Below are 17,354 nucleotides of genomic sequence, written 5' to 3'. Positions count from 1 at the left end.
ATCTCTAAATTTGAGGGACAGATAAAATATAATATTCGCAAAAGATATACTATTAACAAATAATATTAAATTTTTTAAAAATATCTATATAAACAGAGATTATAGGTATGAATAGGCAACATTAGAAAATATGATCGATTTTATTTTAATGTATGTAGATACCATAAAGTTAAACTAAAGATTTGTCAAAAAGGAGCATTTGAGTTTGTGGTTGATAAAGTTTTGGTCTAAAAGACAATTACAAATTCAAATTTGATATAATAGCGATTGCGGTTTTTAATATCATCACAAATGAAAAAGAAAAGATACGGTGTGTAAAAACCAACCGAACAAAATCTAATGCAATCGAACAAAATCTAATACTTGTTATTCATTGGTAAAATAATTCATATTTAAATTGCAAAACCAGAAAAATACAACATATATATATATATATATAAATTTTTAACCTATGTTTTTACTATCAAATAGTACATCTAATAATATCAAAATTTTAACACACAAAACACTCATCAAAAGTCTATTTTATTTTAAAAGATACAAAATAAAAATAAAACCACAAAATAATATTGTAATCGAAATGGAATTTAGTTCAAAGATAGCATAAGTAGTTAAGGTTTTGATAAATATATACCATATGAGTGCGCTGACTTTGTAGGATATGATTATAATATATGTATTATTATAACGAATCAATATTATTTATTATAATGGATTATTGCATAAGATTATTAATTTTACTTAAAATACCTTTTAATTAAATGCTAAAATTAATAATAAATTAGGTGTAAAATACTCTTTATATTAAATTTTACTTTATGCCGAATTATAATAATATATAGTAAATAATAAAATAGTATTATTCATCTTGGTTATCAAAAACACATCCTAAAAATACTAAAATTTGATGGCTACATAGAATTATATAAATACCCTTATCTTGTTTCCTAAATTTCTTCTACACTATTTGCCCTAAAAAAATAATTTATTATTACTTATTTTATTATTATATTATATAGTATTATTAAATATTATTTGTATTTGTATGGGTATGTCTCACCAAATTTATTTTCATATATATATATATATATTTTAATTATGTAGAAAATTTCTAATGGCTATCCGAAAGTGCGCATTAGATAAATCCGCTGACGGAACCTACTATACTGCAAATTAAACCTGACAAAATAAATCACATTATTCATATATATATATTTGAATGACGTGGAAATCCGCAGCCAATACATATCTATATATATATATATATATACTTTTGTTTTATGCTTTATTGCTTATCTTAAATTGACTTTTCACTATTTCTTGAAGAATTGGTATCTTGCCAAACAAAATAAAAATATGTCTAAAAGAAGATTACGCATGTAGATCATTAATGAAAATATCTATATATTTTTAATGAATTATTTTCAATTTATAATAATACATAACAATTTTTTTTGAATTACAAATCACTCGTGCAGCATAGTCTTGCCGAGTTCTAGCATCGGGATGTCAACGGAGCGGGTTCGGGACGAGTTCTGCAGGCTCCGAGACCCGCCCCGCTAGAAAATATTAGGCTCCGAGACCCGTCTCGCATCGGTTCCACCCAGCCCTAGGATCCGCCCCGCCCTGCCCGAACCCTCCGGGTTCGGGGCCAACCAGACAAACTCGTTTTTTAAAAAAATATATAATAATAAATATTTTTTTAACAATCGAATACTAAAACAAATAACATTAAAAGCACAAAAAAAAATCTAAAAAAATCTAATATTGATCCATAAAAAATAAGATAAATAAATAAATAATATATTTTTATTATATAAATATACATATATTAAATATAATAATTTTAAAAAATTATTTAGAACAGGCGACTAATTGAATTTTATATTTAAAATTATTTAAGTAAATAAATAATATATTTTTATTATATAAATGTACATATATATTAGTTATAATAATTTAAAAAAATATCCGAGTCCGGGTTGGGACGAGTTTTTAGTAAAACCCGTAACCCGTTCCGAACCCGGCTGGGTTTAAAATTTTAAATCCACAAGCCCCGAAATATATTATTTAGACCTGAACCCGCCCAATTAAGAGCGGGTCCGGTTAACCCGCCCCATTTGACATCCATATTCTAGCATATATATATATATAGTTACGTTCTATATGCACTACTGCTGCTCATCAAATGCTTTTTAACTAATTAAACGTACATACGTAAGAAAAAATTAATATTAAATTAAATTGATTATGAACAATTTTTTTTTTTTTTTTTTTTAAATTTTCGTTATCATCATTTTTGTTATTTTTTTTTTGTTATGATATTAATGTTGTGTGGTTTCAACATGTTAGTTTGGTCCACATATATATATATATATGTACATACATATAATGCTACCCATTATATAATGGTAGCCATATAATTTTGTACTATGGTGAGCCCTACCCATGATCAGATCTACCTTCAGGATTTTTATTACAATTTTATTTACTTTTTAATGTGCTTTTTTTGATAGATTCTTTTAGGGTTCATAAGAAAATGATAGTCGATTATTCTAATCTCAATCACTCACTATTTTGAAAATCTCAATCCATCAAAAGTACATAGGATGCCTCACATACATATATATATATATATACTTTATCAGTCCAGTAAAATTATGCAGATTTGATTGCGTACGAATACTTAAAAATAATAATATTTTAATATTAAAGTAAAGTAAATAAAAAGTAAATAAAATTACAAAAAATCTATTATAACGATTTATTAAAAAAAATAATAATAGAGTAAGTAGAAAAAAATAGTGAAAAATTAATTATTATATATTAAAACAATGACAGATAAAATTGTTTAGTATAAACCATTTGTGCACAAGTTTAACGGACGACGAAAAAAATTACTGCATAATTTTGGCAGACTAAAGATATATATATATATTGTAAATCAATATATATAGCTACAATATGTATATATAAATAAAGAAATATTTTAAATATAAACTAATTTGTTCAACATATCATATATTGACATTATATTCAATAATGGAATAATTTAACATCATAAGTAAATCACATAACACTAATCAATACATTATATATTATAGGTCAGCATTTCATGGGTGCATTCTTGTAAATATTGATTTTGTTTTAGAACTAATTTAAATACGATATTTTGTGAAATGAAATAATTTAGTTTTTTTTATTAAAAAGTATGATAATTGTGTAATAAAAATAAAAGAAAAATTCACATTAAGCTCCAAAACAACTATCATATACCCTAAGTACTACTCCCTCCGTCCCACATAATTTGTCCCTATTTTCTATTTTTGTCCGTCCCACGTAACTTGTCATTTCTATTTTTGGAAATATAATTATGCACTTTAATCGCATTTTAAATTTTAAATTTTATAATTTTTTTAATTTTAATTAAACTATTTACTTATCTTAATCTTAATCTATAATTATTTTTACTAATACACTTCTTAATTACTTACTAATTATACTGTACTCCCGTATCTACAGTAATTCACCCATATTACCTGGGACGGAGGGAATAGTAATTAATTATAATGCATAGCTATCAACACCACAAGCATAGGTTCTTTTAAATTTTTTAAAACTTAAAAAAAATAAATAAATAACAACATTTCACTCTTATTAAAGCAACAGATTAATATATAATTCAACATATTTTTATAAATCGAAAAGTAAAAATATTGAAAATGTTTCTCAAAAAGAACAAAGCAGCGTCTATATATAATATATAGCGGTAGTTACGGTGCTAATTAAATTTAATCAATATTATTTTGACAATACGTGATAAAAAATGAAACATACGACACATGATCCGACAATATATATATATATATATAACACATGCTTTTTTAATTGCAACTATATATTGTGTACATTATTATAATTTACTGATTAGGAGCAAAGCTGGCAAAAACTGATCCGACACGAAATAATTGAGTTTAGGTCAAATATTTTAACCCGATTATGTATACGGATTGACACGAACCCGATACGATAATAAACAAGTCGGGTTAAGTTTGAGTAATTTAACCCGTTTAAAGCATTCAACCCCGACACGAATGGACCCATTGCTGGCTCTAATTAGGATTAAGCAACATTCTAACAATTCTGTGTATGTAAATATAAATATTCTTAGCTAATCTATGGGCGGATCTCCATGGGTATAAGAGTGGTTGCCACCGATAATTTTATTTTGTAAAAATAATTTTTTTTATAATTTAGTAATTTTATTATCATAATTTTTTTTTATTATTCCATTTTAAATTTGAAATATTTGTTATTCAAAAAAAATTAATTGACTATTTAAAATTTAAAATTTCAAAATGCCATCAATATTTAAATAATTAAAATTTAATCAAATTAAAAAGATGAATTTATATTTTAAAAATATAAATGTAAAAAAACAATATAACATTATTATTTTTCTATATTATGAATAGTAATTGATGTTTTATTAAAATTAAAATTATTTTAGGGTTTGTTTCTTTTGAAAAAAAAAAAAAAAATTTCAACACATTTTCTTTTAAAAAAATAATTAATATACTACAGTCTCATTTCCAAAATAAAAAATAATTAATTATACTTAATCTCTGCGCACATTTTATCCCCTCACATCATCCAAATAAAAAAATAAAATATATATTTCTCTCTCCATCACATCACTCAATTTCTAAATTATCCTACCTAATACTACCCACCTAAAAACCCGTGCCAAAAGCAAATGTTGCACCTTGTTTGGGACAGTTAAAAAAAAAAAAAAAAATTCTAAATCCGCCGATAGAGCACAAAATAGATACACTATAATCTATGATGAGTATATATATCGATAAGTAAATAAATAAATAAATGCCCCCATAGTGTGACTTCCCTAACTCTTTCCTCTCCAAATCCATCCAAGAATTGAAGGGCTTCTTACTTTTCATTCCTCTTCTTCTTCTTCCTAAACCTAATTCTTCAGATCTACTAACTTCATATTTTTAATTTTGGCTTCTCTGATTAATTTCTTCACTCTTATCCAATTCTATATTTCAAATTGTTGTTCATATCTTAATTTCGATAACATTAATTATCGGATATATATATATATATTTGTTTTTAATTAAACCTTTCTTGATTGATCAAATCTTCACACTATTATTGATTGTCTTTCACTGATTCTAACTACTTTTTAAATTTATTAGGTAGTTCAGTTTAAATTGATGGTTAAATCTGGCCAAACAAGATCTTCAATCTATTCAATACTTTTATTTTTATTTTTATTAATGTTTTTAGGGTTATCTAATAGCCACCCTTTTGATAAAAAAATTGAAGTTTTCAAATATATTTTTTGAGCAATGGAAATGAAAATAGGGTTCCTTTTGGTGAAATGGAAATAAGTTTCGAAAATCGTTTAAATTTATTCGATTTGTTAGTTAGCCAATTATTTCGCTTAACTTGTGTACTTCGATTAGTTCTTGTCTTCTTCGATTTGAAGGGTTTCTTTTCAAACTTGTGTTTACTATTTGAGATTATTATATGTTCTTTTCGAGATTTGAATTGGGATTAAATGAAGTCGTTGATTTCTAGTGTAGCATCATCAAAGATTCACATCTAAATTAGGGTATTGTGGTGATAATTTTTCAAATATATATATAAAATATTTATGCATAATGTTCATCTTACTTCTTCATATGCCTCATCTCTTCACTAAAGCCTTTAAAGTGGTGTGAATCTTGATGATGCTGCATTGGCAATCAACGGCTAGCGTCGAACTAGCAGAAAATCAACGGCCGCGATTTAAGTCCACGGAAATCCTCTCTTCTATAATCAATGGTAGGATATATATATATGAATAGTAATAAAAATAATATATTTTTATTTTTATCTTTAATTTCCTCCTATGTTTAATTATTTTCTTTCTAATCTTTTTAGGGCTACGATCCAGACAGACAGGAATGGCAAACACCAATCGTGTGAACTAAATTAAAATCAGCAGATAATCAAATTAACTGGTAACAGATCTCATCTGATAATTATTTTTAACTTTTTTTTTTAAAAAAAAAAATTTCTGATTTTAAAACTATTTGATCACCTGGGCTTCCATTATCTTTGGTCATTCACTAATTTATATATAAAGCCTAATTCTTGACTAATAAACAATTAGGGTTATGCAGACGATCGAGATTAGTGAATTAATTATATTATCAAATTACAAAAGAGCTCTTAGGAATATGAGATCTTATGTTTGATTGTCGACTGTCTTTCTTGGGTTAGGAAAAGATTCAAACCTGGTTTCATTATTTTATACGAAACCCTTTTTAATTTAATTAGTTCTGTAATAAAATAAAATGATTCTTGAGGGAATTTTTTTTTTCAAGTGTAACAAAAACATCACTTCACAAATTAAACATGAAAGAAATGTATGACTAGGATTGATGCACATTGTCCTTCTGCTTTATACCCTTAATTACACAAACACACACACACGCACGTATACGTGTGTGTGTGTGAAGGTGGACCATAATGGGCATGCAGATGAGCAGAGGATATTCCCCTTTGAAAGGTTCACCACATATATGATATGATTCTACATTAATATATATATATATATATATAACATTGTATTGAATACACATGACATATAGACTGATAACCACACGAAGTATAAGTCAATAATATAAAGTTTATAATAATATATATAATACTCCCTCATGCCTTGCAAATTTCTTGAGGATTGATGGATCAGATACACACAGTTACAACTTACAATGCATCATATGTAAGGATTTTTTTTTTTTTTTCTTTTACTTTTTTTTTTTTTAGTTTTCATTTGAACGGCGGTTTGCATGTGATATATTGTGAAAAAAAATCCGTAATGATTCGATATTAGAAAAAGAAAAAAAGAAAATTGACATTTGATATATTTTGAATGAAAGATATGTGCCAAATTAAATAAAAAAAAAAAAAGGAGGGGAGGGGGGGGAGGTTTTTATGAATTGATGCAAGGCATTTTACAAGGAAATAAAAATTTAAAGTAAATAATATATATTCATAGTTACAATTAGTTGAGAGATAATTGACCAAAATAGAACTCGAAAAACACATGAAATAAAAGTGATAATTGATCATACACAAAACATTAAGTTTGCATGTTCAAAAAAAAAAAACACGACTATGATAACGATTTAGTTCTCCTTTACATGTTTATTTTGTATCCATTGCAATTTATAGTTGAACCACTTTGAACCTTGCAAGTAGTGTGGTTGGCTTATCCAAGTAGAGTAGTGACTGCAATGCGCACAATATTTACGCTACGACTTTTTGTGACAATATTAAAAACAATTATAATATTGCTACAACTTTTGTGATAAAATAGTCACAATTTTGTTACTATATAAAGCTACGAATGTGTCATGATATCATCTAATAATTTATTGTTACAAAAATATCATAATTTTAAAAAGTTACTAGTGAAAATGCATAAGAATTATTCAGTAGTTTTTCTCTGTGACTCATAGGAAAAAATAAAAAGAAAAAACATGCCAATTTACATTGAAACAATAATATTTTATTTTAGAAAAATTTATTGCGACATCAGATATATGATCAAATGTTCAAATTTACTAGGTACGTACAACGGGCGGTAAAAGTGTTCAGTTCATTAGTTAATCACCACATAGAAACCAAGTACTTCTTAGGGCATTGCTCTATGTGGATTATTATTCCATATTGTTAGTTCATATTATGTATTTGTAATTATACTACAGGTTGGCAAATGTATGTATATGTATATATATATTATATGTTTGATTGGTATAGTGATAAGAGAATATTTATTACAACCCCACAGGGATGAGCAACTTCTGGCTAAAAGAGCAAATCGTACAAACTATCAATGTGTGGTGATATTCTCTTTCAATTTCATTTTTCAGACATCACATGATGAGTGTTGAGCACACAAGGTTAATTGTTATTGTTTTCAGGCTAAACTGTTTTTTTTAGTCTCATAACTGGATCCCCTTATCATTTTAGTCCCGTAAGTGGAGCATGTTGAAAATTAGTCCCATAAGTGAAAAATTTTCGCTATTTTAGTTCTCCGGCACCGGAGACGCCTGCGTGGCTCGCTGGAGGCTACGTGTCCGCCAAGTCAGCGACACCTGGCAGACATGTTGATTTTATTATTTTTTTTCATTTTTTAAAAATTGATTTTAAATTGATTTTTAATTTTATTTGCCTTTTTTAATTTTTTTTATTTGATCCAATTAAAAAAAATTATTTTTTTTTTTTAAAAAATAATAAAATCCACGTGTCCGCCAGGTGTCGCTGACCTGGCAGACACGTGGCTTCCGGCGAGCCACGCGGGCGTCTTCGGTGCTGGAGGACTAAAATAATAAAAAAATTTCATTTATGGGACTAGTTTGTGACAAACTTTACTTACGAGACTAAAATGATAAGGGGATAATTTACCCTTATTTTTATTTAGTAATGTGGTAGAAAAAAGTTTGGATTTTACTCTTTGAAATTAAGTTTTATTTATTTGGTTAATTCTTGAGTTATGGTATACTATATATTTGCTTTTGAAAAAAAAAAAATTTGTTTCATTGTAATTTGAAATTGATTTGAAATCACAATAAACATATTTTAAATTGTATATTGAAGTATGTTAAAAGCTACTACATCTTTTAAATATATTAATTCAATACAAACAATTTTTTTTATAAAAAATAAAAAATTATACTATATAAGAGAAATAACTATATATATGATATTTTATGTTATTAACATAAATTAGTTCTGCAAAATTTATTTTAGAATTTTTAAATTATATAAAAATATTTATTATTATTAAAAAAAATAGAAAAATTGATACGACAAACACCCAACCTACTCTACTCATATGTGATTCTTGTTATGGTTAAACATATTTTTTAAAACTTGATTTAATATAAATAAATACTATAATAATCTTTAATATTAATTTTTAAATAAACAATAGATATTTAGTGTAATATTTTTAAATTAAAATTATTTATGAATATTCCAAGAAAATTGTGCTAAATAGATGCTTTCGAATCACATGTGACAATTAAATAAAAAATAAAATAAATATATAATAATAATAAAGCCTGAAATATTGTGCATTATTGCCCTTTGTCTCGGGCTCAGGGAAGAAATTGTTTGCATTGTTTTATATGTGTGTTTTTATTTACGTTTTGTATTTTTGTTTCCAAAAAAAATATTTAGATCAACTAGTGATAGTTCGTATGAAAAATGAATATCAAATATGATATTTTTGGACGAAAAATAAAAAAATAAAAATGAGAACACAACCAAAATAACAATATAATATACATAATCAATTTCCTAATACATAATTAATAATGAATTTTGTTAGAATTAATATGAAACTGAAGTTCTCTATTTCAATCATAAGAATACGTACATATTTATGATGATATATAAATCGTCTAAATAAGACAAGAATCTTACAAATCTCTTAAATAAAATAGTTACCATAAATATAATATATTGCTGCTTCTAAATATATTTTAACACCCCTCCTCAAATTGAAGATACGATGGAACAAACTTGAGTTTGTTAGAAATGGCAAAAAAAGATATAACCGAGATATTTTACGTACGAATTTGACTTCGCCAAGATTGACGGAAAGTGGTGTAGCCGTCTACTAGATCAAAGTCAGAACCAGAACTTTCAATACCGTTAGAGTTGGAAACATGACTCGCTCGTTCACAACGGAACGAGAGTTGAAAACATGACTCGCTCACTCTATAGAGCTAGAGTCGGAAACAGGACTCGCTCGTTCATAACGGAACTAAAGTCGGAAACATGACTCCCTCGCTCTCAATAGAGTTAGAGTTGAAAACAAGACCTTCAACAGCGTTAGAGTCAAAAGTAGACTCTATCAGTGGAGTAGTAGAGGCGAAGACGACATGAAAATAACATCATGATCTTGGATAGAAGCAAATACATTAATAAAATATAAAAATATATACGGGATAAAACGGGTAATGGAGGTACCCTGAGAGAATTTGACTATGATACCATGTTAGAATATGAAACTGAAATTCTCTATTTCAATAATAAGAATACATACATATTTATAGTGATATATAAATCATTTAAATAAGACAACAATCTTACGGATCTCTTAAATAAGATAACTACCATAAATATAATATATTGCTTCTAAATATATTTTAACAAATTTGAAAGAATACAAAAATATATATAATCGGCCAAGACATAAAATCATGACCTTGATTTTCAGCGGAATTACTTATGATCTATTTGTGATTTGAAAAGTCTATCATTTTTCATTATAATTTAAAATTTGCAATATTTTTAAAAAAATACAAGAGTGTCTTATACAATTTTTAAGAAATTCTATGCAATATTTTTACAATATGAAAAAATCTTTGTGTAATTTCTAAATCACTGGAGTATAATATAGACCTTCTAAACCACTAGCGGATTATAAGTAATTTTTCCCTTAATTTTAAGACAATTTGGATATATACATACATATGTTTTAGGTAGAGGTTAGCAATATATACCTAAGAATCAACTAATGTTAGATTAGTACAGCTGGTAGCTCGGAACAACGGTGCCGAACAAGCTGAATCCGGCAACGGTGAAAAAGATAGATTGCGGGAAGAGATATATGTAATATTTGTCGTCTCCATAGACAACATTGTAGCATCCACAGGCGAAAAGAAATGCCGCAATCCCCAGCTCTTGTGCTAGTATTCTGCCATCGAAAATTATACCTATTACTACTTCACATGTCTGATCGGTTATAAGTTTTGTTAAAAAATAATTGACTCTGCTCTTTTTTAATATAAAATTAATTTTTAATATAATATAAAAAATTTTATGTATTTCCTCCGTTTCATAAGAAAAATTTTATTTTATATTTTTGTCCATTCCAAAACAATGATACGATTTCTTAATATATATATAGTAATTGTACTACTTACCTAACATAATAAATATCTTTACAATTTTCAATATATTATACAAATGTCATTATTTTTTATTACACAATATAAATAAGAGTATTTTTGTCTTTCTATTACAACCCGCTATAATATTAATATTAAAAAATTTACGTGCAAAACGCAGATGTTATTCTTTTATTGAGATTGATGTAGTATTTGATTTGATATTTTTGAGGAAAAAAATTTAATGAATAGTAAAATTCGGAACAAAAATCCTCCAACCAAAACGAAAATCATTTTACCTGTCGCGAAAACGATCAAGTCGCACGGGCTTCTTTAGTAAACTAGACTCGAGGTCATTTTGGTTCTTGAGGGCGTCGCCGCGTTTTTCTGTAACTACCCACTCGTTAGCCCTCTTGGCCTCGAGTAGACCGATTGCTAAGCCCTTGGCTCGATGGAATGACATCACATTCTCGAAAAGTATCCATGGAACGGCTAGATGAAGTGACCTATTAATTTCCGAATGAAAATTAATACGTGAAACAATGCAAAATGCGTAGGCTTTTTTTAAACCATAGAGCGAAAAAAAATAAATTGTAAATGACCTTGGAGTCGAGACAAGTGCATTTACGGTAGCAATAAGGAATGTAGCCGCAACGGCTCCCCATTTTGGAACATCAACTTCCGGCAAAAGACATACACATGGTAACACGACACCGTAGAACAAGAAAGTGAACATCGTGCCGATGATCTTCCGGATAAAGAAGAAGTTGTATACCATGTATACCTTTGTCCACAGTGACACTTCCTAGAACCAACATTCACTTTGAAAAATTACTTTCTAGCTTTGTCCACTTTGTATTTTCTTTTTCAAAATTTTATTATTATTCAAGCTCAAGCTCGCGGTTTTTGAACTATTTTTAGTTTTTTTACTATTAAATTCTTATGATTTTATTGTAAAAGTATATTGTTTTTATTTACAAAATATCACATTCGGTCTACTATTTAAATTAAGATTAAAATCAGAAAATATATAAATTTTCTAAAAAGTCACCGATTGAACGCATCTCAATCTTTCAATTCTGTTTTAGAAATATTATATCTAACAACCATTTTATCACATAATACCAAATAATCACTATTTAGAGATCATTTTCAATGACACAAAATGGAAAGGAAAATAAAATAAAAACAATCAAATATTTTGTACCTTTGGTGGTGATTTTTTTTTTTTTCAATCACAATAAAAACATTCAATCTATTCTAGAACATAAATAATTCTCTTTTTTCAACGGATAAAGTACATGAGTTTTAATTTAAAAATGTACAAATATTTTATTTAAATTTTATTATATAATTCATCATTATATAAAGTTGGATTGATGAACAAACCTTATTCTTTGTAATCTCTACCACCATTTTCCGGAATAAATTTGCCGGCCCACACGACCACCGGTGTTGTTGATACCTGTAGGCCTTGAAAGTACTCGGAAGTTCACTCATCACCTATCAAAATAAAATTATTGTAAAATGTACTACCACATTACCATATACATTTCTCGCGCAAATTCAATAAATTGCGCCGCGCCAAAATCATTAAATTAAATTTACTATATACCTCTAATTCGCCGAGATAAAGAAATTTCCAACCCTTGAGCCCAGCTCGAACGGCGAGGTCCATGTCTTCCACGGTGGTTCGGCTATTCCAACCTCCGGCATCGTTGATTGTAGCAATTCTCCAAATTCCTCCACTCCCTAAATTAAAGGGAAATTCGATAACATGTATTGACAAATTTTTTCCATATATATAGTTCAATCAAACTATTTAACTCGGTTTATATTATTTTATGTATGATTTAGGATTCACCGTTGAAACTAAAGAACGAATGGAATGATGACCCTGCTTCTTGCTCAACTACAAAATGATAGTCCAACGACATTTCTTGCATCCTCGTCAAGAAACACTCATCCGCATTCACTACATAAGAGGAAGAAACTTGGGATAATTATCTTCGAAATTATATTACAATTGTGTGCTTCTATTTCACATAAAACGACAAAAATATATATTAGATGTGATATTATTAGGGGGAAATTACGAATTTAGCCGAGTATAACTTTTGTCCGAGGTATTTCCTCGGATGTACGGATGCTTTTTCGTAATGTACAAGACCAAAGGGTCGATTCTTTCTGCCCAGTTCTTTTTGCCCTCGCTTTCAATTTTTTTTTTTTTTTGCTAAAATGTATTTTTATAATCTTTAATAAAAAATATAATATATTCTTTATAAAATATTATATTAAAATATTCTTTAAATAAAAATCAGAATAAAATCATACAATATATGAGATAAAAATAATAATTAGACATAAATATAGGACTCAAGGCCAGCCATGCCTAGGCCCCAAAAATTTAGGGGTCCATTTTTACAATATGTATATATAAAATAAAATTAATAAATATGTATAACATAAAAATATATGTTAAAAAATTGTTTTTATTTAAATTCAAATTTTTTATTTGATGAATATTAATTTGTTATATTACGAAAGAAAATAATATATTTTTATTGATAATAGTACCAAACAAACTCAAAAATAAATTTAGATAATAAAATAAATAATTAAAAATACTAATTTTATATTAATTATATATAAAATGAAACTAATAAGGGCTTATCTTTTATTTGTTTAGGAATTTTTTTATCGAAATGTTTTTTATACTAGAGAAGGAAAAATATATTGATAATAGAAAATAAATAATATTTTGATTGAATTGTTGATTTTGGTAAATCAATAGAATATATTGTATGAATGTGTGTACCTATTATATTTCTTGTAATATTAATAAAAAAATATGTAAAAAATTTAAAGAAAAATCTAGATTCTTACCATACCTCCATCTAGCTTGTACTAGACCAAGCTCGGGGTTGTGCACGAGAAAAGGGATCGATTGCTTGAGAAAGTCGGCATCTGGTTGAAAGTCTGTATCGAAGATGACAACATATTCACACGCTTTAGCGTAGTCGTGTAATAAGCCTTGTCTAAGGGCTCCGGCTTTGTAGCCGGCCCTTGTTTCTCGTATTTGGTACCTAATGTTGACACCTTCTTGCGCCCATCTCGCGCATTCTTTCTCTACCATAGCCTACAAACCTTCGTATTATTACGATAAATTGCATATGCATTATTTACTTTTAAAGATAAATATATATAATACATCGTGTATGTTTTATTACATAATTAACATTTATGTTAGTGATTGATTTTTTTTTTTTACACGATTCTCAATATTTATAATATTTATATTTTATTATTTCATATAAATTAACGATTCAATTCAAAATATTATTATTTATTTTTCGATACAATTACTCATACCTCACAAACACAAAAAAAAAAAAAAAAAAAAAAAAAAAAAAAAATTCTCAAACTAAAACACTATTTTAGTTTTATAGTTTTATCCCAAATTTTTTTCTTTTTTACCCTTATAATTTGTAAAAAGGTAAATTATTTTTTAGTCATACTCTCTTTATCATTTTAAGATTTTAAATAAATTCTATCTAAAAATAATCCTTCAAGTAAAAAAGAAATTCGCTAAAATGGTCCCCTGGTGTCGGATTCGCCACGCTGGCCCGTTGTTGTTGACGTGACACTGACGCGGCTGAAATGTTATCGCTATATCAGCGACATGTGATTTTTTTTTTTAAGTTACCATCGCCATTTTAAATTTAAAAAATAAAAATTCATGTGTTGATGATGCTGCGTCAACATGGCGATGACATGTCAGGCGTGTCGACACTACATCAACAACGGCGAGCCAGCGTAGAGAATCTGACACCAAATGTCCATTTTAGCAAAAAAAAAAAATTTACTTACGTACTATTTTAAAAAATAGTTCATTTAAAATTCTAAAATAATAAAGGAATCAGATATGTACTAAAAATCAGTTTACCTTTTATAAAATTATTTTAAACAACAATTAAAAAAAAATGGCAACACAAGTAAACAAAGTCATCGGTTTATTCAGTTACATCATTTTTCTACTATACAATCTATAATTTTTTTTCTCAAAAAATTATTTTAAATAGTTATTGTTCATTCAAAATATCGTATCAAACAATTATTTTAACAACAAAAATAAAATCACAAGCCAACAAACACCATGGTTTTTGGTTTCACGACGAATCCAAGTTAATATAGGATTACATATACATATGCGCATACCTTGATAACGGGATCCGTCGAATCATCCAAAACCTGAATGACGAACCGATCCGACGGCCACGACAGCCGACACGCCGCCCTAATCGATATCTTATAAGCCTGCACCACTCCACCAACTACCACATACATTAATTACTTATACTACATTCAACTTCGATTTCGATTTCAATTTCAATTTCAATTTCCATTTTATTTTATAAATCGAACTAAGAATATACCCCGTCCGTCCATTTTTCCTTTTTTTGCTTTTTTTTTTAAAAAAAATAGTCATTCATTATTTACTATTGTTGTTTCTAATTTGAAACATCTCTCAAAATATTCAAACTTTTTCTTCATTTATACCATTTTTTCCTCTTTTATCCTTATAAATTGTAATTTCTAAAATAAATTCAAAAAATAATAATAATAAAGGTGAATTGGTACAAAACAAAACTATCAAAATATAGGTTCACCAAACCAAAAATTTATAATATATTTTTTTGATTAATATTATTAAAAAATTCAATAAATACACATACTTATACAATGTATAACATGTATATATATATTTTATCTACTTATAAAATTCAATAATTCAATACAAAATATTATTTCAAATAAAAAGTAAAATCAAAATAATCAAAATAAAAATTAAATAATCAAAATAAAAATTATTATAGGTTCTGTTTACACTTATATAAATAAAGTTCACCATTGATTTTTAAAATATATATATATATATATGTGATATCAATTATTATTATTATTTCACAAAACATAACAACAAATACCTAATCACCAAATATATTTATTTATTTTTTTTACAAAAAAAAAAAAAAATACTCCTATGTATCTTTTATTTATAATAAATAAATCTTAAATATTCCGTAATTTATATTGTTCAATATTTTACTTATTTAAATATATGTCATTAAATTCTACGCATTCAATTTATCCAAAAAATTTTATTACCTCCTTAACTCATTCCTAAAATGCTTTTATTTTATATGATGATCAACCATTAAGTATTTATTAAAACTTGTATCCAAATTATATGAGCATATTAAAAATATTTTTACCTTTACATTTTTTTATAAAACATACGATGTAAAGTAAGAGTATTGGTAAAAATACAAGGTATTTAAAAAAATAATTATTTTGTAATTTGAGAATCCAAAATAAAAATATATATATTTTCTAGCCGAAAAGGGGGAGTAATAAATAACCAAAAGTATACATCGAAAATAATAAAAAGTACTAACCTCAATTTCATTGTAAATAGGAATCTGAACAAGAACCATAGGAAAACCATAATCCCCGTCGTCAAGATCCTCCCATTTGTACCTTTCCCGAGGCTTTATTCCGACAGCCTTCGCCATGGTCGCCAGAAACATGACGTGAATCCATTCCAGGAACAGCAGCCCCGACAAGGCCAAGCACACGTAAACGCCCAAACTCAGACATCGGATCCCTAAATTCCTCACAAATTGGACCCCATCTGTCCAATCTAAAATCCACCTCATCGCTGAATCTTCACCCATTTCTTCTTTCAGGAATTTCGTCGAACAGCTGGTGTTCATCACCTGTATTAATTATTAAATGCCCTACGCACCTAATTTTAATCTAATCTAATTTATTCTATTATTATGATATATTTTTATTATTTTGCTCTTCGGGGAGGAGCTCGATGGAATTGAATGAGAGAGGAGAAGAGATCGTGAAGAAGATGTGTATTCTGTGTGAATGAAGATATCATTTCTTTATTTGTAGGATACTCCGGGATCTTGTGATATGAACGGTTTGGATCTTTCGGGAGTTGAGGTCCCTGGAGTGACTTGAAATTTCTTATTGTCGGACGCGAGAATTTGTAGGCGAATTTAAAGTGACAACCCACCGCTGACTGTCAAAATCGATCGACGTACAACGTTATGTTGTGTTTGTTTGGAATTGGGTTTAAATTTTAAATCTCAACTATTGTATGATGTAGTAGTATAATATTTTAAAAATAAATTAAATTTAAATTTAATTAAAAATATATACTCCCTCCGCCGCCGTATCAGTTTACTTTTTACACGTAGATTTTAGTATATTAATATTATATTGATATGTAGTATAATTGATATACATAAAGACTATTATACCCTTTAACATTTATGGTATTAAGTGGTGTTATTTGATGAC

General features: G+C 27.3%; 1 protein-coding gene and 1 long non-coding RNA gene across 3 annotated transcripts; one reads left to right on the top strand and one right to left on the bottom strand.

Moving 5' to 3' along the window:
• The first annotated feature begins 4,888 nt into the window (after positions 1-4,888).
• Positions 4,889-7,856, top strand: LOC127253895 (uncharacterized). Its single transcript, XR_007839358.1, has 3 exons — positions 4,889-5,847; positions 5,947-6,026; positions 7,642-7,856. It is a non-coding gene; the product is annotated as an uncharacterized LOC127253895 (long non-coding RNA).
• A 2,720-nt stretch (positions 7,857-10,576) lies between these two features.
• Positions 10,577-17,211, bottom strand: LOC127253893 (probable glucomannan 4-beta-mannosyltransferase 11). 2 transcript variants are annotated; one of them, XM_051278698.1, is made up of 9 exons: positions 16,436-17,211; positions 15,195-15,293; positions 13,863-14,115; positions 12,841-12,951; positions 12,592-12,728; positions 12,366-12,479; positions 11,579-11,781; positions 11,276-11,482; positions 10,577-10,783 (listed from the first exon to the last, which is right to left on the bottom strand). In XM_051278698.1, exons 1-9 carry the CDS (start codon positions 16,751-16,753, stop codon positions 10,612-10,614), a joined length of 1,614 nt encoding a protein of 537 aa, XP_051134655.1. In that variant the 5' UTR covers positions 16,754-17,211; the 3' UTR covers positions 10,577-10,611. The 2 variants fall into 2 exon arrangements, with proteins under 2 accessions (XP_051134655.1, XP_051134656.1); XM_051278699.1 differs by lacking the exon at positions 15,195-15,293.
• Between the last annotated feature and the right edge of the window lie 143 nt (positions 17,212-17,354).

The sequence above is a fragment of the Andrographis paniculata genome, unplaced genomic scaffold, assembly GCF_009805555.1.
Source record: "Andrographis paniculata isolate CXL003 unplaced genomic scaffold, ASM980555v1 Contig51END, whole genome shotgun sequence".
Classification (NCBI taxonomy): domain Eukaryota; kingdom Viridiplantae; phylum Streptophyta; class Magnoliopsida; order Lamiales; family Acanthaceae; genus Andrographis; species Andrographis paniculata.
The sequence above is the reverse complement of the archived record's forward strand: the minus strand, read 5'-3'. Positions and strand labels throughout refer to the sequence as shown.